The sequence below is a fragment of the Gasterosteus aculeatus genome, chromosome 9 (genome assembly GCF_964276395.1).
Source record: "Gasterosteus aculeatus chromosome 9, fGasAcu3.hap1.1, whole genome shotgun sequence".
In the NCBI taxonomy this organism is placed as follows: Eukaryota; Metazoa; Chordata; class Actinopteri; order Perciformes; family Gasterosteidae; genus Gasterosteus; species Gasterosteus aculeatus.
The window spans coordinates 22,417,716-22,445,690 of record NC_135696.1 but is presented as its reverse complement, the minus strand read 5'-3'; the positions used below and the strand labels follow the sequence as shown (position 1 = coordinate 22,445,690).

The following is a 27,975-nucleotide window of genomic DNA, read 5'->3' as shown; positions in this document are numbered from 1 at the left end:
CAAAATGAATTGAATCCTGTAAAAACAGCTGCAACATTCATCTCATGAATTGTGTTTTACTGGTTTTCACATTGTTCTATTTTCCAAATAAAGAGCATTTCGGCTCAGTTTCTCTACAGCTTCTCAAACATTCCCCTGAGCTCCTTCCCTCTGTGTGTTTTCATTGTGGTCTGCATTCATCATGGGAGTAGTGGTTGGACGGGGAGGAAGGGGGGAGCGTGGGAGGAGGGAGAGAGAGAGAGAGAGACACTGAAGGCAGACGGAATCCTCTCCACATGAAGGAAGCTCTGCTCCGATGTGGCTTCCACCTCAGGAAGGAATGTGTGTTTTCCCTCCACGATCATGAACTTCTTCCGTTTGCTTCAGTGGAACAAAACGAGGGAGAGAAACAGGCTTCAAAGAACTCGTAAGAAGAGACACATCACAAGAGACACATCACAAGAGACACATCACAAGAGACATCACAAGAAGAGACACATCGAGGACGGCGAGCGACAAAGAGACATCACACAACCACGAATATGAAACCCATGGGACTGAGGACGTGGAATCGGAGGGATGGAGGCTGGAGGAGAGAGAGGGGGGAGACCAACTGAGTCCCCCAGGGAGGGGGTTAAGGTGAGTGGAGAGAGAGAGAGAGAGGGAGGGAGGGAGGGAGGGAGACTGCTCCTCAGTAGTTCCTCCTCTCCTCTGACTCCTGCAGCCTCTCTTGTCCTCCTCGTGGATCTCCAGCAGGTAAGAAACACGCACCGCGCGACACGACGTCACGTGACGTTCCGAACACAGTGGAAGCAGAAGAAGAAGTGAACTTATTCACAAACTCAGCAGCGTTTTTCTTTTTCACAAAGTTGGCCCGTTTATTCTCGTGCACGCGTCTCGCGGACACCTTTCTCGCCGCGCACGGTGCGTGCGCGCGTGCGTGCGTGTGACTGCGCGTCTGTACACGTGGCCCCCTCGATGAGTCCACCGTGGCGGCCGCGCGCGCGTGGGTGCAAGAGCGTGGGCGTGCGTGTCGTGCACGCGGCTCCCGGGAGGCCCCGCTGCGGTACGATGACGTCATGACGTAACCCGTTGGCACCGACTCAAGAGTCAAATATCAGGTTACCAAACCGGAAGTAGATCCCTGAAGAAAACATGCAACTTTAATTAAATTGTATTCATTTTGTATTAAAGTTTGTGGATTGTTAACGTGATTTAAACTGTTTCCATAAACGTCACAGACATTCAGACGCTGAGCTTTGAGGCTTGTGAAGGTCAGAGGTCAACAAGATGCTGCTATTTTACATTTGTGGTTCATGGAGGAAAATAGTGTCTTCATCCAAAAAGCATTGATTGTATTTTTATTTCTTATTTCCTATATTCTGCCGCAGTGAGGCTTCTGACCTTCAGTGGTTCATCAACAGAACTTTGTTGCGTTAGAAAAGATGCTGGTTTGGAATCCAATAAGCAGCAGGAGGTCCACATTCCTCTACAAGCCCCGCCCCCTCTCCTGGCTCGCCATGACCTGGTTATAAAGGGATGAAGAACCTTCACTTCACTGTGGGGCCGATGGAGGTTTTGAAGCCTCCCAAATCTTCTTTTGTTGTCTTTTGTCGCTGCAGCGAATCCACAGAGACATAAAAGTTATAAGTTGATGAATTGATGAAGGACACAGATTAGAATCCACAGGGTTTTTATTGTAGATCCAGAAGTTCCCACAATACCTTGCTGCTGTTTTCTACACAAAGCACGAGTGTGTCTGTGTGCGTGTGTGCGTTCTTAAAGACATTCTTAAATTACACTGAACATTTTATTCTATTTTTCTTTGTTCTTAACAGTTTGTAAATGTTTGTAATGTTTCTTTGTGAGTTGCCTCGTTGGTGAAATGTGCTCAGCGCTTCCAGCTGTGCGATGTTTTCACCCCCCGGTGTGTTTGCGAGGCGACTCTACTCTCTGCGACCTTCCGCCCGCAGGTCGTGTCGGCCATGTTGGCGGTGTGTCTGAGGCTGCTGTGGCTCCTCCCCCTGGCCTGCTGCGTCCCCTCCCCCTCCAGACCCCCCTCCAGACTCTGCAGGCGGTGCTGCGACCACACGGAGCCCCCAGCCGCCACGGGCCAACGGCAGATACCGGAGGTCCGCGCCGTCATCAACATGACCATCCTCAAAGGTACCGGAGCATTAAAGCCAATGAAAGGGTGTGAACGAGTACCAGGAACCCGCGAGGAACGTGTGGCTTTAAAGTTCTGACCCGCGATCAAACCCATGAAGGTTTCTGTCTCTCTTTCTTGTCCACAAATAGTTGTTTTAGGCAATAATACGTCTCTTTGATGCTACAAGAGAACCAGAACCACATGTGGAGAAGAAGTGGAGGTACTGAACCAGAGGCCAAAAAACTCCAAACATCTAAGAGAGGAAAAGAGTCTGCAGGGACCAATGGAGTCGCCCATTTAAAGTTCAAACTTACTCGTCAATACTTCATTTATTTATTCATTTATTGTACAGGGACCATCCACACCAACGAGAGGCTCTTCTCCATCTGCTGTCCACATGTTCTAAGATCAATCAGGATGAAGATAGCTTAGTGGCTACAGTGTAAAGGAGAACGATGCGTTTAGTCAAACACGTTCTAACGAACTAAATGTAACGTTATAAATATATAACTTACAAGCGCATAACTTCCCCACATGGACCCTTCTGAACGTTCATGCTCAGGGTGAGGAGATGAAGCTGAGAAGACGTTGTCTCCATTTCTCTTGTGTGCTCATAATAACAGTCAGAAGGTTTTATTTATGGGACAGAAACCTGATGATGAGCCTCTCATTGTCCCACAGATCCTGTTACTCGCTTCATCAGTACCAATAGACCATCCGTCCTTCCATAATCCACTGTTCATTTTCATGTGACGTCACTGTCTTCTGTTCCACGGAACCCACCAGGACCGTGTCCTCTTGTGTCCAACACAGCCGGCTAATTAATGTCTCTCTCACACCTAACAAAGGAGACAAAGGAGACCGAGGGGACCGGGGCACGCCCGGCAAGCCCGGCTCGGCGGGCCCCCCCGGCCACGGAGGACCCGCAGGTACCAAAGGCACCAGAGGCCAGGCCGGTTCCCCCGGGGACTCCTGCAAGACCCCCCGCTCCTCCTTCTCGGTGGGCCGGCGCAAGGCGCTGCACAGCGTGGACTACTACACGCCGCTGGTGTTCGACACGGTGTTCGTCAACCCCGACGGCCACTTCGACATGTTCAAGGGCAAGTTCTACTGCCGCGAGCCGGGGGTCTACTTCTTCAACGTCAACATCCACACCTGGAACTTCAAGGAGACCTACCTGCACCTGATGCACAACGACAGGGAGCAGGTGATCCTCTACGCGCAGCCCAGCGAGAGGTCCATCATGCAGAGCCAGAGCGTGATGATGCCGCTGGCGCCGGGCGACGAGGTGTGGGTCCGCCTCTACAAGCGGGAGCGGGAGAACGCCGTGTACAGCGACGACGTGGACGTCTACATCACCTTCAACGGGTACCTGGTGGCCCCCGGCGGCGGGGCGGGCTAAACGGGGCCCGGAGAGGGAAGTGGTGCACATATGAACCGAGTCCCAATGAGAAGCTTCAGTTGGGCGTGTTTGTGTTGTTATACGTTCGTATGCATCTCGTCATGTGACCGTAGACCTTTAAGAGGTCCTCGGTGCAGCAGGTTCCTCTGCAGACCCTTTAGACGTCAGCCGCCTTCAAATAAACTAAAGTGCGTTATTTCCAAATCAAGGTTTTGATGATTCACGCTGACGTGTTGATGTAAACATCTGTATCACATGTATTTGCTTTGCAGCACCGGGCAATAAAAAGACACGAGACTAAGAAAAGAATCACATTATTTAAAACCTGGATCTGAATTCTTTTCCTACGAGCGGAATGATATTTAAGATTTGACTCCGGGTCTCCCTGTGAGCCCGGACGCCGTCCTCAGGGAGGAGAAGGTCTGCAGAGCCTCCTGGAGGGTTCAGATCCGGGTTTGTTCCAGTCTGGTCAGGCTCAGCTGACTGGGGGGGCTATCAGATAGACAGACAGGAACCCCCCCACCAACAACCCCCCTGCAGGACCCGGAGGTTCTCAGGAGGACACCAGACTCGTCTCCACCAGAGACGGATTGAGAGGCGGCAGTCTACAAGTCCTCAAGGAGACGGATGGGGTCTATGCTACAATCTGGGACCCCGACCCCCCCACTGTCCCTCAGGACTAAAGACTCCCAAACACGAGTTCCCCTCCGTGCACAGAGAGAGATTATTCCATTTATAATGAAATTATTACTTTATTTGATTTTACATATTAGCATTGCTGCAGGAAAATTGAAATATATATATGTATTTTTAATATATATACAGTATATATATTTATATATATATAAATTATATATATAGTAATATATATATATATATTATACATAAATTATATATATAATAATATAATATATATATATATTATATACATATATATTATGTGACATGTAACCCAGGGAGACGCTGTCGGACTGTTTTTAAAATTAATTTATTATACTTTGTCATAGAAGTCATTACTGGTTAACATACAGCTGTTCATACAGAGCCGACCAGTTGGTTTTTATTCCACGTTTCAATCCAAATGTACACGTTTGTCTCGTGGCTCCAGAGGAGAAAAATCTCCTTCAGAAGTCAGTTCTCATGTGTCTCCTCCTCTTCCTCCTCGTCCTCCTCGTCCTCCTCCTGTATCGGATGGTGGGATGTCGAGGCAAAGGGAGCTGAACACACCGGCACGATGATGAACACGGGGCTGAAGTGCATTCTGGGAAATGACCACCACTGAACCATGCAGCCGCACATTTGGTTAGCACACACACACACACACACACGCACACACACACACACACACACACACACACACACTCACGCACACACTCACGTACACGCACACACTCACGTACACGCACACACACGTTACAGAGACCCATTAAAACATTTCCAAATAAATGCACAAAATAATAAGGAACCAAAACCCCCAAAAACATAAAAAATAAAACTATGCGCATGTGTACAATCGTCATCAGTGCACGTGAGGCCGGGGGTTAAAGGTCAATGTCCCCACATGTAATCAGGTAATAACAGGACTTCCTTTGGACACCTGGAAACCGGCAGGACGGCTTAACTGGCTGAACTGTGACGAGTGTGTGTGTGCATGTAAGGGACAAGCCGTCCTGGAGGACGCCTCCTAGTGGACACCATGAGGACATGGAGGACGCCTCCTAGTGGACACCGTGAGGACATGGAGGACGCCTCCTAGTGGTCACCATGAGGACATGGAGGACGTCTCTTAGTGGACACCGTGAGGACATGGAGGACGCCTCCTAGTGGACACCGTGAGGACGTCTCCTAGTGGTCACCATGAGGACGTCTCCTAGTGGTCACCATGAGGACATGGAGGACGTCTCCTAGTGGTTACCATGAGGACATGGAGGACGTCTCCTAGTGGACACCATGAGGACGTCTCCTAGTGGTCACCATGAGGACATGGAGGACGCCTCCTAGTGGTCACCATGAGGACATGGAGGACGTCTCTTAGTGGTCACCATGAGGACGTCTCCTAGTGGTCACCATGAGGACGTCTCCTAGTGGTCACCATGAGGACATGGAGGACGTCTCCTAGTGGACACCATGAGGACATAAATGCATAATCACCGGCTCATTTAAACGCGGCGTTAATAAACACAACTCATAACCCTGTTTAAGAATCAGCAGCTAATCTCATCAAACAGTAACAGAGACACGTCCCTCCAATAAGGTGCAATTCGTCAACACGCGTATTTATCTGCATCTCAGCGCGCAGGACGCAGGACGCAAGACGCAAGACGCAGGACGCAAGACGCAGGACGCAATACGCAATACGCAAGACGCAAGACGCAGGACGCAAGACGCAGGACGCAGGACGCGGGACGCAATACGCAGGACGCAAGACGCAGGACGCAAGACGCAGGACGCAGGACGCAGGACGCAAGACGCAGGACGCAGGACGCAGGACGCAAGACGCAGGACGCAGGACGCAAGACGCAGGACGCAAGACGCAGGACGCAGGACGCGGGACGCAATACGCAGGACGCGGGACGCAATACGCAGGACGCAAGACGCAGGACGCAGGACGCAGGACGCAATACGCGGGACGCAGGACGCAAGACGCAAGACGCAGGACGCAAGACGCAGGACGCAATACGCAATACGCAGGACGCAAGACGCAGGACGCAAGACGCAGGACGCAGGACGCGGGACGCGGGACGCAATACGCGGGACGCAATACGCAGGACGCGGGACGCAATACGCAGGACGCAGGACGCAATACGCAGGACGCAGGACGCAATACGCAGGACGCAGGACGCAATACGCGGGATGCAGGACGCAAGACGCCCGTTGCTTTTTTTGTCAGTTTGGAGGAAAAAACAAAACAAAAAACCCTGCTGACTTTTAGTGAAGTAAAAGAAGAAGAAGCACCGATCAACAGAAGCTGCTGCTTCTCCTCGACGGCGCCGGTCCAAACCGGCTCTGAGCGGCGAACGCCACGACACAAAGACGAGACGCTCGCTGGTCACACAATGGGGAAGTCATCACGGCGATGTCATCGGCCAGAACTCGACCCGACCTCAGAGGCTGCTCTGTGTGTGTGTGTGTGTCTGTCTGTGTGTGTGTGTGTGTGTGTGTGTCTGTGTGTAAACGTGGGACATCCGGCCCAGCAGATGGTTCTGATTGACCTCTTAGATATTTCTCACCTGGACAACGATGATAATCTCCTCTGCAGAGCGCCGCCTCGGTTCTACAGAATAAAGGTTCTCAGACTGTTGATCATTTCTGGTACCAACAGGAGCTGCTGCACCGAGCGCTCCTCTTCTGTCAGAACGCCGGCCCCTGAAGGAGCTTCCAGAACTTCATACTCCTGCTGATGGAGCAACTCGCCGGTCGCTACATGAACGTAGCTTCGTCCACACACAGCTTAGCAAAGCACGTTGCATCTCCACCCTGATGACGTCTCCACCTTCTGGGCTACGTTTGCTTATGAATTATTTTGAGAACGTCGGCCGAGGAGCTTCATCACCTCCCGGCTGTTACGCCACACGAGGGAACCGTTTTACCACGTTTGTATTTTTAGTTTAGTTTGTAGTTTCGGGTCCGCGGCGACGCCGCGCTTCGTGGAATGCGAGCGCCTCTCGAGAGGAGCGACGACACGTGGCGGCCGGCTCGTGTTTCAGGAGATTCTCGGGACTTTTGACTCGAGGCGCGTCGGAGACGGAAGGCGCCGGTGGTGGTGAAGGTTAGCGAGTGTTTAAACTAGTGATTATTAAAACCCGAGTCCGTCCTCGGCCTTCGTGGACGCTGACCCAACAAAGCGTCTCCTTTTCACGCTTTCAGGCGCAGAAACGTGCAGAAATGAACTGAGTAGATGATGAAGGCGTGAAGCGAAAGGCGACCTGCTTTCAGTAGTGAAAACGTCTTCAGCACTTCTCCCAAATGGGCCCAAATACTTTGTCTTTCTGCCGTTATCAATACCTGAAAGGTAATAAAGAGGTTTCCAGGCAACGCATCCTCGACCCGCCAGCGGCGGCGCGGCTCTCCTTTTAGCATTTGACACTTTATTGGTTTGTTGGTTTGAGCGGCGGAGAGAAAAGATGATCGATTGAAAGCTGCAGCTGAAGGGTTTAAAATAAAGTAAATCAATGAGTCATGACCTCCTCCAGGCTTTGTTTTCAGAACGATAACGCCGAATGTCACCATCTGCCCAAGTGCCCTTGGCCGAGACGCCGACGGTGAGGTCGTCCCATCGATGGAGGACCCTCGTAGTTTATAGTTATTGCTACAGAGGCGTCGTGGTTACTGCCATTGGCCTGCTGCCTCTAAGAAGACGATTATTAAGCACAAACGCGTGAAGAAGACGAAGAAGAAGAGTGTTGTTGACCATGAACAGTGTATGAGGAAGTGGACCTTGTCACGTGATGTCACCCATTGAACAGGAAGTGACATGAAGTGACCATATAAGGATTGAGGAGGACGTAGAGACGCTGTTCACGTCTGTTAACATCATGTTGCATTGAAGACTTTAAACTCATGTTTACAATGTTTACTGAGGGAATAAATCAAGAGAGAAGTAGAGTCATTTCCTCATAGACGTCTATGGGAGCAGAGGAGTCGCCCCCTGCTGGTCACTGCAGAGAAGTAGAGTCATTTCCTCATAGACGTCTATGGGAGCAGAGGAGTCGCCCCCTGCTGGTCACTACAGAGAAGTAGAGTCATTTCCTCATAGACGTCTATGGGAGCAGAGGAGTCGCCCCCTGCTGGTCACTACAGAGAAGTAGAGTCATTTCCTCATAGACGTCTATGGGAGCAGAGGAGTCGCCCCCTGCTGGTCACTACAGAGAAGTAGAGTCATTTCCTCATAGACGTCTATGGGAGCAGAGGAGTCGCCCCCTGCTGGTCACTACAGAGAAGTAGAGTCATTTCCTCATAGACGTCTATGGGAGCAGAGGAGTCGCCCCCTGCTGGTCACTACACAGAATGCAGATTAAACAACGTTACTGTTTTGTTTCTGATCCGTCGGTCACTGTAACTCTTAAAAAAGAGGAGGATGAATATTAGGACGGACAACATGTGTGTGAGTGAGTGAAGCGAAGGAACTAAAGAGAGGAACTAAAACCCGCGTGTTTCTCTGACGTCCCTCTGGACCCCGAAGACTGATGTCATTTGGATCAAAAGAAAAGCGAGAACGTGCTGTGCAGCCGCGGGGGGGCGGAGCCTAATGGTCTTTGGAGGTCACGGCTGCAGGGCGGCGGTGGACTTTAGCCTCTGGATTCTGCACACGGCACGGAAATGTGTGAAGACGGCAGGGGTCGGACCGTGACCTTGAATGGGTCAGTCAAAGGTCGTCGTTCTTAACTCATTAGGAAGCTAAGTGGTACCTGCTTCCTGTCGTCTTGTGGTTGGAACCGAAGCACGTTGAGATGTTTTTGCATAATGCATTCGTCTCCTCCTGCTAACACTCACACTTTACGGCATTATGTAAAGGAGCAGAGAGCTCGTTGATAGGCTCAAACCACGTACCCGCCACCGTCCCGCCCCTTACTTTGGTTTCCATGGAAACTAACTCGTCTCAGCTGGACGAAGACACACACACACACACACACACACACACTCTCATCCATCCAACCGGAGCCTCAGCAGACGCTCTAGAATAAACCGGGACGCCTCCTTTTCAGCTCCACCTCACAAACACAAGAGGCGGGGCTTAAGGTGGCGCGTCAGTACACCAGCAAGCGGAGGCGGCGTCCCACTTCTTTTGGCAGGATTGGACAAAGATGACGATGTGAACGCTTGTGTCTGTTTCTGGAAGGAGGTGTGGCAGGAAGACGACGGGAAGAGAGTCGGGACATCAGCCGCTGCCCAAACTTCAGTAAACACAGACAGAACCCCCCCCCCCTCCTCCTGGCAGGGGTGACGAAAAGACAGATAGTTACCCCCCCACCCTCCCCCAAAAGGGAGTAGTAATCAAAAATGTCAGATTTTTGTCTATCCAGTGGATTTATTCTCTCAATGTTCTCCCTTTTAAAACCCCAAAATAATCTTTTCTTTAAAGTGATACTTCAGTCAGGTGGAGGCGATGCGAGTACCTCCGCTCAGAAACTCAGTGCCAGCAGTCCGTGCCGGGTGCGTCAAGCCCCGCCCCCCCCCGAGCCCCTCGTCGGTCTGGTGCTGTAAGGGTTCTCCAGGAGGTAGCGGTACCTCTCCGGGTGCTCCAGCATGTACCTGGGGGCGTACATGTGCTCCTTGGGGTCCACGGGGGGGTACTCCTGCAGGGAGCCATCGAACCAGCCCCCCGTCCGGATCAGGTCGCGGATGTAGTTGAGGTCGCGCTTGTCCTCGTAGTCGCCCCACCGCGGGAAGTCTCCGTTCTGGGCCGACACCAGCTTGAAGTAGATGCCGGCGGGCGAGAAGCACCAGGAGCAGTGCCACCCGGCAAAGTGGAAGGGGCTCCCCACGGACCACTGCACCAGGATGTGGCCCGTGTCGTTCTCGTACTTGCGGAAGCCCGGCATGGTGTAGTACTCGCGCCGGCGGAGCTTGATGCCGTCGCCGTCGTAGACGCCGCGGAGCATCCCCACCGTGCAGCCCGAGACCACCTCCAGGGAGCCGAACTGCTTCCAGAAGAACCCGTACAGCGACTGCAAGAAGAGAGCCAGTGTGATTGGGGTGAATGGGGCGATTGGGGGGATTGGGGCGATTGGGGGGATTGGGGCGATTGGGGGGATTGGGGCGATTGGGGGGATTGGGGGGATTGGGGGGCTTTAAGTAAAGGTAAAAAGGAGACGCTGTTCTTAGTTTAACAAAAAGCCACCGTGCTCCTCGCCGCTACCTTGCGCATGTGGATGGCGAAGGGCTCCGTCCAGCCGTCGAACAGCTTGAGGAAGAGGAGGCCCTCGTGCGCCGGGATCTCGTCGGCGTCGTTGATGACGAAGACGTCGTCGGCCCGGAGGCCAGCCACCCGGGACAGGCCGTTGTGCGTCAGGTAGGTGCGCAGGTAGTCGTCGGCGATCCAGCCGTCCTGCCGCCCGCCCTCCGGGAAGTGGTCCAGGAACACGTAGAGGATCTTGTGACGGACGTAGTCGTACGTGCCGTTGAGGAGGAGCCGCAGGAAACTGGGGGGGGGGGGAGGTAATGCCAGTTAATGGATTCCAGACAAGACATCACAAGCAAACTGCTTTTATAAGCACCTGAATCCACTGTAATCCACCAGCGTGCATTCAGAGGTTTGAAGACCTTCTGAGGGGAAATGCTTCTATATTGTCCAACACATACTCATGTTATAATCATGTGTAGGGAATTGTGTAAGTGGGGATATATTGTTATTTAGATAAAGCTAGAAAGAGGCCCGTAGACAGAAGGTAAGGTTGCATAGATACGAAGACGTTGTGACACTAAGGAGTGCAGAAGGTTTAGGACACCAGCAGTGGGACAAAGGTCTCATGTGTGTGTTTGTAGACGCTAGGGGACAGAACGGGAGGGCCAGCGAGACACAATCAACAGACCTGAACGAGTCCAGCATCAACACAGCAGATAGAGGGAGAACAGTGGAGAACATCAGGATCATAAGGTGCGTAGTCACAATGACAGAATAGAGTCAACACAGCAGATAGGGGGGCTGGTGAAGGACGAGGAGGACAATAGTGGGACAACAACACCCGGAGGGAGGACTTCACCCAATCTAATGGTCAAAGAAACGTATGAACTAATGTGTTGCCTCATCGACTCGTTAGTGTCTTTACGGAAAGAACTCGGTTTATTTGACTGTTGTTGTTCCAGTAAATCTCTGAACTGAAGGATCAGATCTGCAGCGTGTTGTGCATGTGTGTGTGTGTGTGTGTGTGTGTGTGTGTGTGTGTGTGTGTGAGTCCCTGTGAGGACGTGTGGGTCTTCACCACCGTCAGATAGAAGAAGTCAAAGAACGGTTTTAAAGTTTAGAGAGTCTCACCTCAGACAGACTCGTATATATTTATGTATATTTACGTACATCCACACGGTACTTTAACACGCATGCGGGTCTCACCTCAGCGGCCTCCTCTCCCCGTAGGCCGTGAAGTTGGACTCACAGATGAGGAAGACGTCCACGGCCTGAGCGAGCTCGTGGAAGCGCACGTGCAGCAGGTCGAACTCGTGGTTGATGTTGATGGCGTTGACGACCCGCCGCGGCGTCTCCCGGGGGGTCAGCCGCTCCTTGGTGGGCAGGTTGGAGTGGTACACCATGGTGGGCACGCCGCAGTACGGCCCGTGCCAACCCGGCCGGCACACGCACTTCACCAGCCGCCTGCCGCCGCCGCCGCCGCCCCCCCTGTTTCTGGCCTTGGCCTTGGGGGCGGCGGAGGGCTGCTGCTGGACCTGCAGGGGCTTCCTCTGTCCGGCCGAGCCCCCCAACTTCCCAGAGTACTCCTTCTGCTCCTTCTGGGCGGCCGCCTCCGTCCCCCGCCTGAAGCAGAGGGCCCCCGCTTTGGTGCGCACAAAGTACGGCGTCCTGTCGTCTTGGAGGGGGTGCAAGCGGGTGTGGAGGTCCCCCATCGACTCCACTGCGTCAGACGACGGGTCCCCCCCCAGAGGGACCTCGGGCCCCCCAGGCTGGGCCAGGTTGCGAGGCTTCAGGCGGTCTTCGGGTCTCTCCTGAAAAGAGACGAAGGACATTTAAATAAACCTCTGACGTCCCCACAGAGGGACAGAGACACCGAGAAAAGCTAAAGCTTTAAATTGTTATATTAAAATATCGTCCCACTGGAGCTTATTCTGCCTGTTTTTTATGTTCGTCTCCGTGACGATGCTTCCGCCTCCATAGAGGATCAAACCTTTAGTATAATATATAATACGGTTTTCCACTCACCTCTACCGGAGCGCCCCCCAGCTGGTTCTCCTCTGGTTTCTCCCAAGGGTGAGGAGGCGCTGGCTCCTCCCTCAACCTCATCTCCATCCCGGCTCCGCCTCCAATCATGCCCACGTTCCCTAGCTCCGCCCTCGCTCCCCCTCCTCCTCCTCCGCCCTCGCCGCCCGCCGCCGCCCGACCTTTGGTGTCCAACGGGCGGAGGACGACGGGCAGGGGAGGGGCCTCTTCAGGGGAGGCGGGGCTGAGCGGGGTGGCGCCCTCCCTCCAGAAGAAGCCGGAGACCATGATGAAGGACTTGATGTTGGGGTAGGGGGCGGAGAGCTCGCGCAGCAGGGACACGTAGTGCAGCGCCTTGTAGTAGTGGAGGAAGGAGATGACGCACAGGCCCACCGTGCACAGCAGGAACACCCGGTGGCGCCGCATCTTCATCCTGAGGAGGGAAGAGACGTCAGAGAAGAACCTTCTAGACCCTCCAGACGCGACCACGCCCACGCAGACCGTAGGAAGAAGACCTCAGAGTGTGACCATGTGACCAGGTTCCACGCTGCCACACAACGTTTGTGTGAGGGATCACCAGGGATCAGCAGCTGAGATTCACCAAACTGACTCCGCCCTCTCACCAAACAGACTCCGCCCTCTCACCAAACAGACTCTGGTGTGTGTGTGTGTGTGCGCATGGAGGAGGGAGGGAGATAGCGGCGGCGTACCTCCACTCCTCAGACCTCATCTATATTTCAGCGCTGCAGCGGTCCGTGAGGTCTCCCTCCCGTCCCCCCGAAGGGGGAGACAAGTGCTCCACGGTCCATTAACCCCCCAATGATATTTATATCTTTCCTTTTCCCTTCTTTAAATCCCACTTTCTGTTGCTAAAGGATTTTGACAGCCGTAATTTAGGGAGGAAGACGTGTTCACATCCTCTTCCTCCGTATAACGTACAGATAAATATACCAAAAATGACTATACAGCATCAAAATATAATATATAAATGTAAATAGATATACAAATATGTACTGATATAGATGGAAATATACACATTTTGACATACATGTTTTTTTTTAAAGCTCAAGAAAAGGAACATTCCACAATAACTAAATAATATTAATAAATAACTAATGTTCCCACCATGGTCGGCCTGTGAGGTCAGACCTCATGACCCGCTGTCTCACTTGAGATCTGTTAGATCTGTTACGCATTTAAAGTGAGGCGCAGTGACGAATCGTCTCGCATCACACGGACGTTCCTTTGGTGTGACTTCATCTTCCTCCTCCTACAACAGCGGGAAACCTCCCGCCGCTTCTCGGTTTCCCACAATGCCCTGCGGCGCCGCTGACGACCACACAGAACGTCGTAGGGAGGCTCCACGGGATGAACGCTCAAAACCACACGAGGAGAAACCGGCACAAAGATTTATCCACAATGTTGTTTTTAAAAGAGAGAAATAATCCATCACACCATCAGACCATCCGACCATCCGACCATCGGACCACCACACCATCAGACCATCACACCATCAGACCATCACACCATCAGACCATCCGACCATCCGACCATCGGACCACCACACCATCAGACCATCACACCATCGGACCATCACACCATCAGACCATCCGACCATCGGACCACCACACCATCAGACCATCACACCATCAGACCATCGGACCATCACGCCATCGGACCATCAGACCATCACACCATCACACCATCAGACCATCGGACCATCAGACCATCACACCATCAGACCATCGGACCATCACACCATCAGACCATCACACCATGGGACCATCACACCATCAGACCATCGGACCATCAGACCATCGGACCACCACACCATCGGACCATCACACCATCCGACCATCGGACCACCACACCATCAGACCATCACACCATCAGACCATCGGACCATCACACCATCAGACCATCGGACCATCACACCATCGGACCATCACACCATCAGACCATCGGACTATCACACCATCGGACCACCACACCATCAGACCATCACACCATCAGACCATCACACCATCAGACAATCACACCATCAGACCATCGGACCACCACACCATCAGACCATCGGACCATCACACCATCGGACCACCACACCATCAGACCATCGGACCATCAGACCATCGGACCATCACACCATCGGACCATCACACCATCAGACCATCAGACCATCAGACCATCAGACCATCGGACCATCACACTATCGGACCATCAGACCATCACACCATCAGACCTGTGTCTGCTGCTTGATTCGTCCATAGAGGGAAAATAATAGATGGACGTAGTTATGGTAACGTCTTTATTGGGTTGTGGACTCAGGAATCAGCTTAATTGGACCCATGGTGGACCTTTCATTCTGAGACTTTGCCATCTTGCAACCAGTGAACAGGAAGTTACCAGTACACGTCTCTGTTAGAGATCAGGTTCACGTCTCTAGTAGAGACCAGGCACACGTCTCTGTTAGAGACCAGGCACACGTCTCTGTTAGAGACCAGGCTCACGTCTCTGTTAGAGACCAGGCACACGTCTCTGTTAGAGACCAGGCTCACGTCTCTGTTAGAGACCAGGCACACGTCTCTGTTAGAGACCAGGCTCACGTCTCTGTTAGAGACCAGGCACACGTCTCTGTTAGAGACCAGGCTCACGTCTCTGTTAGAGACCAGGCACACGTCTCTGTTAGAGACCAGGCTCACGTCTCTGTTAGAGACCAGGCACACGTCTCTGTTAGAGACCAGGCACACGTCTCTGTTAGAGACCAGGCACACGTCTCTGTTAGAGACCAGGCTCACGTCTCTGTTAGAGACCAGGCACACGTCTCTGTTAGAGACCAGGCACACGTCTCTGTTAGAGACCAGGCACACGTCTCTGTTAGAGACCAGGCTCACGTCTCTGTTAGAGACCAGGCACACGTCTCTGTTAGAGACCAGGCACACGTCTCTGTTAGAGACCAGGCTCACGTCTCTGTTAGAGACCAGGCTCACGTAGGTACACGTCTCTAGTAGAGACCTGTCAATCAGCTTGTAGTATTTCAGTACTTTACCTGTGTAAAGTTTAAATTGCTGCTGCTGCCACTAGAGGGCGCAGGTTCCTACCTTACAAATTACATTTTCCCCTTCGAGTAGAAGTACATCGTCCGTACAGGCCGAACTGAGGAATCAGGATCACATGCAGAGACAAGCCCCCCCCCCCCCACACCGTTACTGCGAGCTCCTCACCCGGGCAGCACGTCCAGACCTGCCCGCCCCCCGAACACACACACAGTATGAGCCCTGCATGAGGCCGGGGACGTCTGAGCAAAGGGACCGCAGAGCGTCACGGGACATTTAGCAACTTCATTCAGCTTCAGAGAGAAAAGAAGAAGTGAAGCTGTGCAGAAAAAAGGTTGTGAAAGTAAAGGAACGAAAACACAAGAATTCTTAACGCTGCCTTTTGTTGTTTTACCTCCATCAACCTCGATGTGACTCGTCTGAGGTTACGTAAGGATCCACACCCAGAGAACCGGACCCAGAGAACCGGATCCAGGGACCCGGATCCAGGGAACCGGATGTGGGTCTGAGGCTCTGAGGCTGAGAGCCGAGCGTCACTCACCTGAACTTCCTGAGTGGTCTCTAAACGCTGTGTGGACCTCAGGAGACCAGGAGGTGGAGGACGAAGCGCTAACGAGGGCGCAGAGACGCAGCCTGACTGCTGACACACACACACACACACACACACACACAGTCATGCATGCACACACACACACACACACACACACAGTCATGCATGCACACACACACACACACACACACACACACACACACACAGTCATGCATGCACACACACACACACACACACACACACACACACACACACACACACACACGCACACACACACGGGCAGCGATGGTGAAACCGAGACGAAGTCACACCAACGTGGCCTCCGGCTCTACTTCCTGTTGATGTGCAGCTAATGTGTAAGGTGATTCATTCACCCACTGCAGCGGCTCTGGTTTCCTTCATGGGGGGTGGAGGGGTTGGGGGGGGGTTACCTGTAAAGGTGAGGCATGTGGAGGGAGGACCGAGAACAGGGAGAAGCTGAACGAATCAAGGAATGTGGTAGTGGGGGGGAAGCGGCGCACTAACATGTCCATTCTGCAGAGAGTCGGGTAAATAACCCGGGGCGGTTTGCCCCCCTGCCCCCCCCCCCCCCCCACACTGACACCTCATTGTCTCTATCTTCCTCCAAACAGAAGAGGAGGAGGTTCTGATCTCGAGGCTCCGCCTGCTTTTTATTTATTAACTCTTCTCCTGCAGAGCAACACTTTCCCTTTAATGAGTCACAGGAGGCGACGACAACACAATGATAACACAAGACATCAACAACAAGACAACACCGCGACAACAAGACATGCGACAACACATGATAACACAAGACATCAACGACAAGACATGCGACAACACAATGATAACACAAGACATCAACGACAAGACAACACCGCGACAACAAGACATGCGACAACACAATGATAACACAAGACATCAACGACAAGACATGCGACAACACAATGATAACACAAGACATCAACGACAAGACATGCGACAACACAATGATAACACAAGACATCAACGACAAGACATGCGACAACACAATGATAACACAAGACATCAACAACAAGACATGCGACAACACAATAACACAAGACATCGACAACAAGACATGCGACAACACAATGATAACACAAGACATCAACGACAAGACATGCGACAACACAATGATAACACAAGACATCAACGACAAGACATGCGACAACACAATGATAACACAAGACATCAACGACAAGACAACACCGCGACAACAAGACATGCGACAACACAATGATAACACAAGACATCAACGACAGGACATGCGACAACACAATGATAACACAAGACATCGACAACAAGACATGCGACAACACAATGATAACACAAGACATCAACGACAAGACAACACCGCGACAACAAGACATGCGACAACACAATGATAACACAAGACATCAACGACAAGACATGCGACAACACAATGATAACACAAGACATCAACAACAAGACATGCGACAACACAATAACACAAGACATCGACAACAAGACATGCGACAACACAATGATAACACAAGACATCGACAACAAGACATGCGACAACACAATGATAACACAAGACATCAACGACAAGACAACACCGCGACAACAAGACATGCGACAACACAATGATAACACAAGACATCAACGACAAGACATGCGACAACACAATGATAACACAAGACATCGACAACAAGACATGCGACAACACAATGATAACACAAGACATCAACGACAAGACAACACCGCGACAACAAGACATGCGACAACACAATGATAACACAAGACATCAACAACAAGACATGCGACAACACAATAACACAAGACATCGACAACAAGACATGCGACAGCACAATGATAACACAAGACATCGACAACAAGACATGCGACAACACAATGATAACACAAGACATCGACAACAAGACATGCGACAACACAATGATAACACAAGACATCAACGACAAGACAACACCGCGACAACAAGACATGCGACAACACAATGATAACACAAGACATCAACGACAAGACATGCGACAACACAATGATAACACAAGACATCAACAACAAGACATGCGACAACACAATAACACAAGACATCGACAACAAGACATGCGACAACACAATGATAACACAAGACATCGACAACAAGACATGCGACAACACAATGATAACACAAGACATCAACGACAAGACAACACCGCGACAACAAGACATGCGACAACACAATGATAACACAAGACATCGACAACAAGACATGCGACAACACAATGATAACACAAGACATCAACGACAAGACAACACCGCGACAACAAGACATGCGACAACACAATGATAACACAAGACATCAACAACAAGACATGCGACAACACAATAACACAAGACATCGACAACAAGACATGCGACAACACAATGATAACACAAGACATCGACAACAAGACATGCGACAACACAATGATAACACAAGACATCAACAACAAGACATGCGACAACACAATGATAACACAAGACATCGACAACAAGACATGCGACAACACAATAATAACACAAGACATCGACAACAAGACATGCGACAACACAATGATAACACAAGACATCAACAACAAGACATGCGACAACACAATGATAACACAAGACATCAACAACAAGACATGCGACAACACAATGATAACACAAGACATCAACAACAAGACATGCGACAACACAATGATAACACAAGACATCAACGACAAGACATGCGACAACACAATGATAACACAACAAAACACCGACGACAAGACAACAACAGCACGACAATAACATGACAACAAGACATGCGACTGCACAATGATAACACAAAACATCAATGACAAGACAACACCGCGACAACAAGATATGCGACAACACAATGATAACACAACAAAACACCAACGACAAGACAACAACACCACAACAACAACAGCACGACAATAACGCAACAACACCACGACAACAAGACATGCGACAACACAATGATAACACACATAAAACATCGACAACAACAATACAACAACAACACCACAACAACAACACCACGATGACAACACAACATCAACAACACCACAACAACAACACCACGGCGAAAACACCACGATGACAACACCACAACAACAATAACAACACGATGACAACAACAACACCACAACAACAATAACAACACGATGACAACAACAACACCACAACAACAATGCGATGACAATACAACAACACCCCGACAACAACAACACAATGACACCAAAATAACAACACAACAACACGACAACGACACCACCACGACAACAACAACAACACAACAACAACAACACGACAGCAACAACGCGACAGGACAGAAGTGTAAATTGCCTGACAGAAAATGACCTTTTGTCGGAGTGGAGGCGACGGGGTCGAGGTGCAGCTGAAGGGGAAACGTTCTCCGTGGCGTTGAAGCGCTCGAACAAGAACGTGTGCAGAAGAGAGGAATATTAAACTAGAGGTGGAGCAGCAGGAGGAGGGAAACCTGCCACGTGCTCCTCCGGTAAAAGATCAAAACGTCGATGCGTCGTCCTGCCGGATCCTTCAGATCGAGCTTCATGTTGCCGCACAGAAAAGGATGAAACAATAAAAACAAAGAGGAAAGGAAATACATAAATATAAGACGGGCAATTGTTTGTCAAACTTGTTAATCGATTGAAACAACCTGAGACAAGGAAACACCGGGAAAGGTTCATCGTCCCTCAAGTAAAAGGTTTTTGTTTCAATCAAACCTCTGCAGAAGGAGGACAGGAAGGAGATCGCGAGGTGGGAGGAGGAGAAGAAGAGAAGGAGGATTCCCTTAACGAGGCTGATCACAGGAGGACAGGAAGTGGGTCGGCGAGGTCCTTGTGAACATGGCGAGAAGGTCAAGGCGGCCGGGTGTGCAGTGACCAGCGGGCAGAACGACGCCGATGAAGCTCCCCGTTAAAAAAGGACAAAGAGAGACTTGAACCCGAAACCAGAACAACAGATTCCTGAATTAAGAAGCCGACCATCCATGAAGTGGATCACTGAGGAGCACAACCGGCCTCTTGTCTTCTCCTCACTAAATGCTGCATTATGTCCCAGAGAAAGTAGAGTAGTCGCAGACTTGCACACACTTCCTGTGCCACACCAGCGCTTTCTCTGCCTCAACGCGTGGTCACAGGCAGCTCGGTGCGCCAAAATAAAAGCACAGAGGACGCCAACGATTGTTGCTGTAAACTGTGAAGTAAATGCGTCTTGTGTTAAAGCTGCATTCTCTGTAGTGACCAGCAGGGGGCGACTCCTCTGCTCCCATAGACGTCTATGAGGAAATGACTCTACTTCTCTGTAGTGACCAGCAGGGGGCGACTCCTCTGCTCCCATAGACGTCTATGAGGAAATGACTCTACTTCTCTGTAGTGACCAGCAGGGGGCGACTCCTCTGCTCCCATAGACGTCTATGAGGAAATGACTCTACTTCTCTGTAGTGACCAGCAGGGGGCGACTCCTCTGCTCCCATAGACGTCTATGAGGAAATGACTCTACTTCTCTGTAGTGACCAGCAGGGGGCGACTCCTCTGCTCCCATAGACGTCTATGAGTCCTCCAGGAGCCGATCACGTTAATGGAATTTCCTCTGCCTTAAGATTGCAATATTACTTTGAGGTGAGAGTACTTGTAAGTTAATTTAATACTAATTATTACACATTAACGGACTTATGCTCTGGAGGAGAACCGTATCTTCCTGAATCAAACGTCCCCCTCAGTCCAACCAGGCTCACGTCCTCTTCACTGGTTGTGTAAAACCATCTAGACATCGCAAACCTGACAAGCCGATGGCTGACGCGTTTGTTTTATACGCCGTCTGTGATTTAGACTGAGCAGCGATGCCACCTTGCTCCCTCACGCCCCCAACGCGACCTCGGTAGCGTCTCCAGCTCCGATGCGACAACTCCAATGAGCCGACTGTGTCAGAACGTTCAGACCAAAGCAAAAACAGCAACTCCACCACCTTTAATCACAAACAAACCCCAACAAGGCAAACGACTCGAGAGGGAAGGCTGCTACGTGTCATGATACGACGGGCCGAGCCGCCTACGAGCAAGGCACCGCGAGAACCACGGCGGTGCCACTGCAGACAGACTTCCACATTTCTGTGTGTGTTTTGCGTGTTCGTTTGTGTTGACGCAGCCAGTGTGAACCCGCCTGTCGGCTTATCGCCGCTTTTAGCAGCGCGTCACATCCACTGATTGCACGAGTGTGTGTGTGTGTGCAGTAGAAAGACTGTGTGTCTGTGTGTGTGTGTGCAGTAGAAAGACTGTGTGTGTGTGTGTGTGTGTGCAGTAGAAAGACTGTGTGTGTGTGTGTGTGTGTGCAGTAGAAAGACTGTGTGTGTGTGTGTGTGTGTGCAGTAGAAAGACTGTGTGTGTGTGTGTGTGTGTGTGCAGGAGAAAGAGGGTGTGTGTGTGTGTGTGCAGTAGAAAGACTGTGTGTGTGTGTGTGTGTGTGTGTGCAGGAGAAAGAGGGTGTGTGTGTGTGTGTGCAGGAGAAAGAGGGTGTGTGTTCACCTCTCTGCTGTGCTGAAGGGGAACGGACTGAGCTGCAGGTGGAAGGCCGATGCCTTCAATGCTTAATTAGTGGTTTCAACGATCCCCGGCTGGCCGAGCTCTGTGGGGGGCTTAGCTGGGGGGTCTGAGCTGGGGGGTCTGACCTGGGGGGTCTGAGCTGGGGGGGTCTGAGCTGCTATGTTTTCTACAGTGCGTAAACCAGCGATAGGATAAGAGGAGATCCCAGGCGTCACGCGTCCCTGTGAGGGAGGCGCTAACATGCTGATGATGAGAAGGTCCCGCGTTAGCTTTGAGCGTCGTAACGTTTGCTAATTAAGTAAAAGTGAAGTGATTCATTCATAAGGAACATATATGTTACTTATGTGTGTTCAACTAACTTCAGGAGGCCGCCATGTTTCTTTTTAATCTCGGGGATTTTTGCTGAGTCATTAACAGCGCTGAGGCAAAACACTGAGCTCATCAGACTCCGTCTCATTGACGTCGAGTAGCACTTCCTGCTTTCTGTGTTGCTAAGACAGCTGGCACACATCCGGTGGTTGCCGAAAATACGAAAATAGGACAACTGCAAAAAAAACAACAACGCTGATGGGTTCTTTTCACCTGAAGGACACAATACTGCTGTTTATACAGTGTGTGTGTGTGTGTGTGTGTGTGTGTGTGTGGAACACAATGAGACCCATTCAACTCTGCAGCCAGAGTAGTGCTGCATCACAGTGACACACACAGTAAAGTGTCTCTGGTTGTCTTTACATTGGTGTGATGACGATGTTCTGCTTGGTTCTGATCTCCTCGCTGTCTCAGAGCAGCTCCACACTGCTCGAGCTCCTCTCTCTCCTCTGTCCTCTGTCCTCGTCCTTCTGGACCTCTCTGCTGCATTTGACACAGTCAACCACCAGATGCTCGTTTCCTCCCTTCAGGAACTTGGTGTCTCAGGCTCTGCTCTCTCCCTTCTCTCGTCCTACCTCGACGGCCGCACCTACCGGGTGACCTGGAGAGGATCTGTGTCGTAACCTTGTCCTCTTACTACTGGAGTAACCTGAAATCCAGGTCCGGAATGGAATACACAGCACATAACTACTACTTACTGTACATAAATGTGTGTGAGGTCAACCTGGAACAACACACACACACACACACACACACACACACTTTACACGTGTGTGTGTGTGAGATCAACATGCAGAACAAAGATATCCTCAAAAATCCGATCTGTCACATGACCCCTAGTAACACGTAGTCTGCCCCCCCCATGCAAAAGAGCAACAAAAGGAAGACTGGAGAGAGGAGGAAGAGGAGGAAGAGGAGGAAGAGGAGGGGGTAACGGGGAAGTTGTAGTGATTTTCATCAATCTGTAGTCACGCTCCGCTGCAGAGAGAAGACCAACCGCGAGCGAAAGCTCAAAGATGGGTGTAAAAATAGGAACATGTAGCCCCCCCCCCCCATCAGTCAGTGGGGTCCGGTGCAGCAACGAGCCTCCAGGGGGCCGACGTCTATTTCACAACAACGGCCCCCGTTTCCTCACCTGTGGAACGAAGCCATCGAAGCCTTTGATTCACTCCTGATGCCTCCGGGGGGCGTCGGTCCGTCAGCGAGCTGCGGCGGTGGGACGTGTGTCACCGCCTCAGAGGAGGTTGCTGATAGAAGGTAGAAGGTGCTTAATGGGTGCACGGGCGCGCCTGCATACCATGCGGCGGGCGCGCCCTCGTCCTTATAACAACAGAGCCCCGCCCACAAGTCCACGGATAACAAAAGGTGCATCTCACGGGTCTGACGGTTCTCACTCAGCTCAACATGAACCACGAGTCCCAGAAACTCCTCAACACAGAGAGAAGATCAGCAGATCCTCACGTCTACCAAGACAAACAGCCGGAAACACCAGCAGACGCTTCTCATTCCGTTCCACTCGGTTCGATTCGTCAGCACAGACACACACACACACACACACACACACACACACACACACACACACAGCGATCCAGCCGGAGGGATCGGAGTGAGATGCCTTCAAGGTGTGCAGCCTCCTGAGGCAATGTGTGCGTGTGTGTGTGTGTACTGGTTCAGCTATCTTTGTGAGGACCGCTGCCTTCAGAGTGAGGACATATTGGCCCACCCTCCAAAGGCCAGCAATAACTCGCCTGAAAACAGCGGCGTGCTTCATGCGTCAGTTCTTCTTGGCCGTTCTTCTTTACGCTTTTGGACGGACAAACAACGCGTCTATTTGTTAAGGCGGTGAGCGGTGCTGACCTTTGCCCTCCCACAGCTCTCAGTCCGATGCGATAGATCCAGACCTCAATGTCCTCAAGACCCCGTCTGCGTGTGAGAAGCTACGAGCGAGCAGGAACTGGCGTTCACTACGAGGACAATATCTCAACACGCCGCCAGAGTCCGTGGTCCACGTGGTTTTACGAGGTTCCCGATTTGCTCTCAAATGGCTGCGATAGTCGTCTTTGACGGGTAGAGAGACGCATTCAAGAGTAATCGACAGGCTGCAGCTTTCAGAAAACAAATACGTTAATTCTTTACAAAGGAAAACCTCACCTCGGACCCCAAAACCAGCCAAAAACCCCTCCGGAAAACAGGATGTATCAGGAGTCCTAAAATACGGGTTCACTGCGTTAGATCAACTCCATGCGCCAAGCGCGCTGTGTGTTGGATGGATATTTGCATGCTGTGATTCACCTGAGACCAACGGTCATGTGACTTGAGACTTGGCCTTCACACAACGACAGGTGCAGCATTTTATTGCCTTTTATCGGGCGGCAAAGGTCCTGGTGGATATTTGTATCTCTGCAGCTTGTTGTGGTGACAGCAGGTTGGGGGCTGGGGGGGTCGACTGGGACACGATCGCTCCTCCGATTCTATCTTTAAACGCAAGGTGTGTGTGTGGGGGGGGTTGGGGGGGTTGGGGGGTCTACAGATGCCAGAGCAGAGGTGGAACACGGCTTAATCCCCCCCGGCAGCAGCAGCTGGCTGTGCTCAGTCATACGTAACCTGTTGGTGGGGAGACACACACACATGAAGAGACTAAAACTAAAAATACACAGAGAGACACACACATACACACACACATACACACACACACACACACACACACACACACACACTGTAATCATGGGCGGATTATGAGACAATGAGACCTGGAAAAGGACCCATAAGACACAGACTTTGAGATGCGTTTCTTTGAAGTTGTTATTGATCTGTTTGCATCTTTGTAGTGGTTGTATTTGTGTATTTTATGTGTTTATGCGTCTGTTCGAAGTAGTTTTGTGTCCCTGTGAAGTAATTTGTCTCTTAGTAGTGACGGTTGTTTGTTGTCTCTTTGTGGTCAGTTTGCGTTTCTTTGTGGTTGTTTGTTGTCTCTTTGAGGTCAGTTTGAGTCTCTTTGTGGTTGTTTGTTTTCTCTTTGTGGTCAGTTTACGTCTCTTTGTGGTTAGTTTGAGTCTCTTTGAGGTTGTTTGTTGTCTCTTTGTGGTCAGTTTGAGTCTCTTTGAGGTTGTTGTCTCTTTGTGGTCAGTTTGAGTCTCTTTGTGGTTGTTTGTTGTCTCTTTGTGGTCAGTTTGAGTCTCTTTGTGGTTGTTTGTTGTCTCTTTGTGGTCAGTTTGAGTCTCTTTGTGGTTGTTTGTTGTTTCTTTGTGGTCAGTTTGCGTCTCTTTGTGGTTGTTTGTTGTTTCTTTGTGGTCAGTTTGCGTCTCTTTGTGGTTGTTTGTTGTCTCTTTGTGGTCAGTTTGAGTCTCTTTGTGGTTGTTTGTTGTCTATTTGTGGTCAGTTTGAGTCTCTTTGTGGTTGTTTGTTGTTTCTTTGTGGTCAGTTTGAGTCTCTTTGAGGTTGTTTGTTGTCTCTTTGTGGTCAGTTTGAGTCTCTTTGAGGTTGTTTGTTGTCTCTTTGAGTCTCTTTGTGGTTGTTTGTTGTCTCTTTGTGGTCAGTTTGAGTCTCTTTGTGGTTGTTTGTTGTCTCTTTGTGGTTGTTTGTTGTCTCTTTGTGGTCAGTTTGAGTCTCTTTGTGGTTGTTTGTTGTCTCTTTGTGGTCAGTTTGAGTCTCTTTGTGGTTGTTTGTTGTCTCTTTGTGGTCAGTTTGAGTCTCTTTGTGGTTGTTTGTTGTCTCTTTGTGGTCAGTTTGAGTCTCTTTGTGGGTGTTTGTTGTCTCTTTGTGGTCATGTTGAGTCTCTTTGTGGTTGTTATTTGTCTCCTTGTGGTCAGTTTGAGTCTCTTTGTGGGTGTTTGTTGTCTCTTTGTGGTCATGTTGAGTCTCTTTGTGGTTGTTATTTGTCTCCTTGTGGTCAGTTTGAGTCTCTTTGTGGGTGTTTGTTGTCTCTTTGTGGTCATGTTGAGTCTCTTTGTGGTTGTTATTTGTCTCCTTGTGGACCCACTAGTTAAACAAACTAAGGGACTGATCCTCGGTCAGCTTCCTAATCAGACGTCTGCTTCCACCATGAAGCATGCTGCAGAGGTCTGCAGAGGTCTTCAGAGGTCTTCTCACTGACTGAACCTGTTGACTGGCTCACGGCCACGGTTACCATGGTTACCATGGTGTTCTGGTTTAACCGGTGACCATGTTAACTCGTCTCTGTCCTCCTCAAAGCCTCTCAACTGCTTCAACGATCTGTGAATATGATCCAACAAACATTTACATGAATCACTACGTGCGTCCTTCGCCGCATTTGGGCCGGTTTATTAACTGGTCACCAGTTAACTGGTCACCAATTGCTCGTTGACTCGTTTTATCTCCCTGTAATAAATCAGTGTTCAGTCCAGATGCTCCCCCCCCCCCCCCAAAGATCTCACTCACACACTACATCTACCCGGCTTGTCTCCCAGCATCAGCATCAGCGTGAAGGGGAAGCCCCCCCTCCCCCCCTCCCCCCATGAGACATGCGCTTTGCTGATGTTGTCGTGGTAAAACCCGAGGATCTGGGAGTTGAGTTGGGGGGGGGGGCGCAGAACTAAAGCATCTGCAGCAAAACACAATGAAGTGTGTACTTCCGGCCCCCCGAGACACGCTAAACACAACAACAACAACAACACAACAAGGTGTCAAAGTGCTCAGTCCGCATATCTGGGATCAGCTGAAGTGGTTCCGACCCACGAGGCCACCGACCGTCTCGAGGGCCACCACAACACAACACGCGCACACACACACACAACACATTGCAGTGTTGGACTACACGCACAGGGGCTTTCACGTCAGCAGCCTCGCTGACCCCCCCCCCCCCCACACACACACATCCCGGAATAAAACACAGGCGCGCGCGCGTCTCGTCTTACCCATCTGAGCTCGTGCCGGATGTCTTTCACAGCTCCATGGCGGATGAGAGTCTCTCTGCAGGCTTCCCGCTGCAGCAGCCGCTATGCCATCACCCCCCCGCCCCAGACCCCCCCGCTCCGCTACGCTCCGCTCTTATTCATCCACCCAGTCGGTCGGTAATGACGGTCCCGACGGCGCGGCGCCTCCTCAAGCGACGCGCGGTGCGCAAAAACAAAAAAAACAGACGAGCCGAACGGCGCAGAGAGGATGAAGATGAGATGGGGGGGTGGTGGGGGGTCGCGGGGGGGGGCTGATCGCCGCTCTCTGCCGCCCTGTCCGCCGTTTTCCTGTCGTGTTTACGACCCCCCCTCTCTCTTTCTTCTGCGCCTCACCCGGTGTGACGCCTTTCCGCTCGCAAGAAAACAAGACGCCCCCCCCCCCTCTTTCCGGTGCCTCCGTTACTTCTTCCTCACCATCCTCATCCTCATCATCATCCTCCCTCGCGTCCCTTGCGATCTGCGATCGGACATGCACGGAGGAGGTGCGGAGCGTGCACGCGTGAGGGGGGGTGTGCAAGTGAAAAGAAAAGGAGGAGCACCGCGAGCAGAGAGCTCCTCCCCGTTATGCTGCGGGGGGGAGGAGGGGGAGGAGGGGGGCTGAGAGGGGGGGGGGGCTCCGCTGAGGGGGTCGGGGGGGCGCTGCTATAATCAAAATAAAATTCGCTTTCTAATTCGTAGGAGCAAGTTCTCCAAAAGTGAAAAAATAAAAAACACATAACGGAATGTGTGTGACGTCACCAGCGCCCCCGTGAGGTACGACGCAGCGTGGAGGTCACGTGGGGGAGAATACTGCGCTGGGATTGGTGCAGACCTCCATACTGGGGGCTTTTATTTATTTCAATTTCTTCCTCCTGCCTGATGTTGAAATGTGAACATCTGCAGTTCAGCCCGATCGATGGCACATGAGAGGAAGAGAACATACAACACGTTCATTCCAAACGAACACGTGTTTGGACGAGGACGTAACGTGATGAGGAAAAGGGTTCGTTTTCTCTCCATTTGATCTACAGATGAATCCAGTGTGGTGAAAAATGGAACCAGCCTCTGACACGACGGCTGGACTTCTGGGTCATGACGACCAAAATAAAAATAATTCCATTTTTCGCATCAGGACCGAGG

At 51.1% G+C, this 27,975-nt stretch overlaps 2 protein-coding genes across 7 annotated transcripts; one reads left to right on the top strand and one right to left on the bottom strand.

Annotated features, from left to right (window-relative positions):
* The first annotated feature begins 188 nt into the window (after positions 1-188).
* c1qtnf6b (C1q and TNF related 6b) lies at positions 189-5,724 on the top strand. 2 transcript variants are annotated; one of them, XM_040169485.2, is made up of 3 exons: positions 189-735; positions 1,953-2,145; positions 2,977-3,839. In XM_040169485.2, the coding sequence occupies exons 1-3, from the start codon at positions 559-561 to the stop codon at positions 3,528-3,530; spliced, it is 924 nt and encodes a 307-aa protein (XP_040025419.2). In that variant the 5' UTR covers positions 189-558; the 3' UTR covers positions 3,531-3,839. The 2 variants fall into 2 exon arrangements, with proteins under 2 accessions (XP_040025419.2, XP_040025417.1); XM_040169483.2 differs by having other exon boundaries at positions 241-618; positions 2,977-5,724.
* mgat3b (beta-1,4-mannosyl-glycoprotein 4-beta-N-acetylglucosaminyltransferase b) lies at positions 4,503-27,375 on the bottom strand. Of its 5 annotated transcripts, none has more exons than XM_078079888.1 (5): positions 26,818-27,375; positions 12,400-12,829; positions 11,581-12,185; positions 10,390-10,672; positions 4,503-10,198 (listed from the first exon to the last, which is right to left on the bottom strand). In XM_078079888.1, the coding sequence occupies exons 2-5, from the start codon at positions 12,826-12,828 to the stop codon at positions 9,689-9,691; spliced, it is 1,827 nt and encodes a 608-aa protein (XP_077936014.1). In that variant the 5' UTR covers position 12,829; positions 26,818-27,375; the 3' UTR covers positions 4,503-9,688. The 5 variants fall into 5 exon arrangements, with proteins under 5 accessions (XP_077936014.1, XP_077936013.1, XP_077936015.1 ...); XM_078079887.1 differs by lacking the exon at positions 26,818-27,375 and adding an exon at positions 23,079-23,434; XM_078079889.1 differs by lacking the exon at positions 26,818-27,375 and adding an exon at positions 19,372-19,510.
* Positions 27,376-27,975: the final 600 nt, after the last annotated feature.

Bases quoted from the DNA above. Each gene is read 5' to 3' on its own strand.
- c1qtnf6b (XM_040169485.2), top strand. From the start codon at position 559: ATGGAGGCTGGAGGAGAGAGAGGGGGGAGACCAACTGAGTCCCCCAGG. The intron at 736-1,952 runs GTAAGAAACACG...TTCCGCCCGCAG, and splicing joins TCCTCGTGGATCTCCAGCAG to GTCGTGTCGGCCATGTTGGC. The intron at 2,146-2,976 runs GTACCGGAGCAT...CACCTAACAAAG, and splicing joins CAACATGACCATCCTCAAAG to GAGACAAAGGAGACCGAGGG.
- mgat3b (XM_078079887.1), bottom strand. From the start codon at position 23,314: ATGCACCTTTTGTTATCCGTGGACTTGTGGGCGGGGCTCTGTTGTTAT. The intron at 12,830-23,078 runs GTGAGGAAACGG...TTCCCTCCTCAG, and splicing joins TCGATGGCTTCGTTCCACAG to GATGAAGATGCGGCGCCACC. The intron at 10,199-10,389 runs GTAGCGGCGAGG...CTCTTCTTGCAG, and splicing joins TCGCCATCCACATGCGCAAG to TCGCTGTACGGGTTCTTCTG.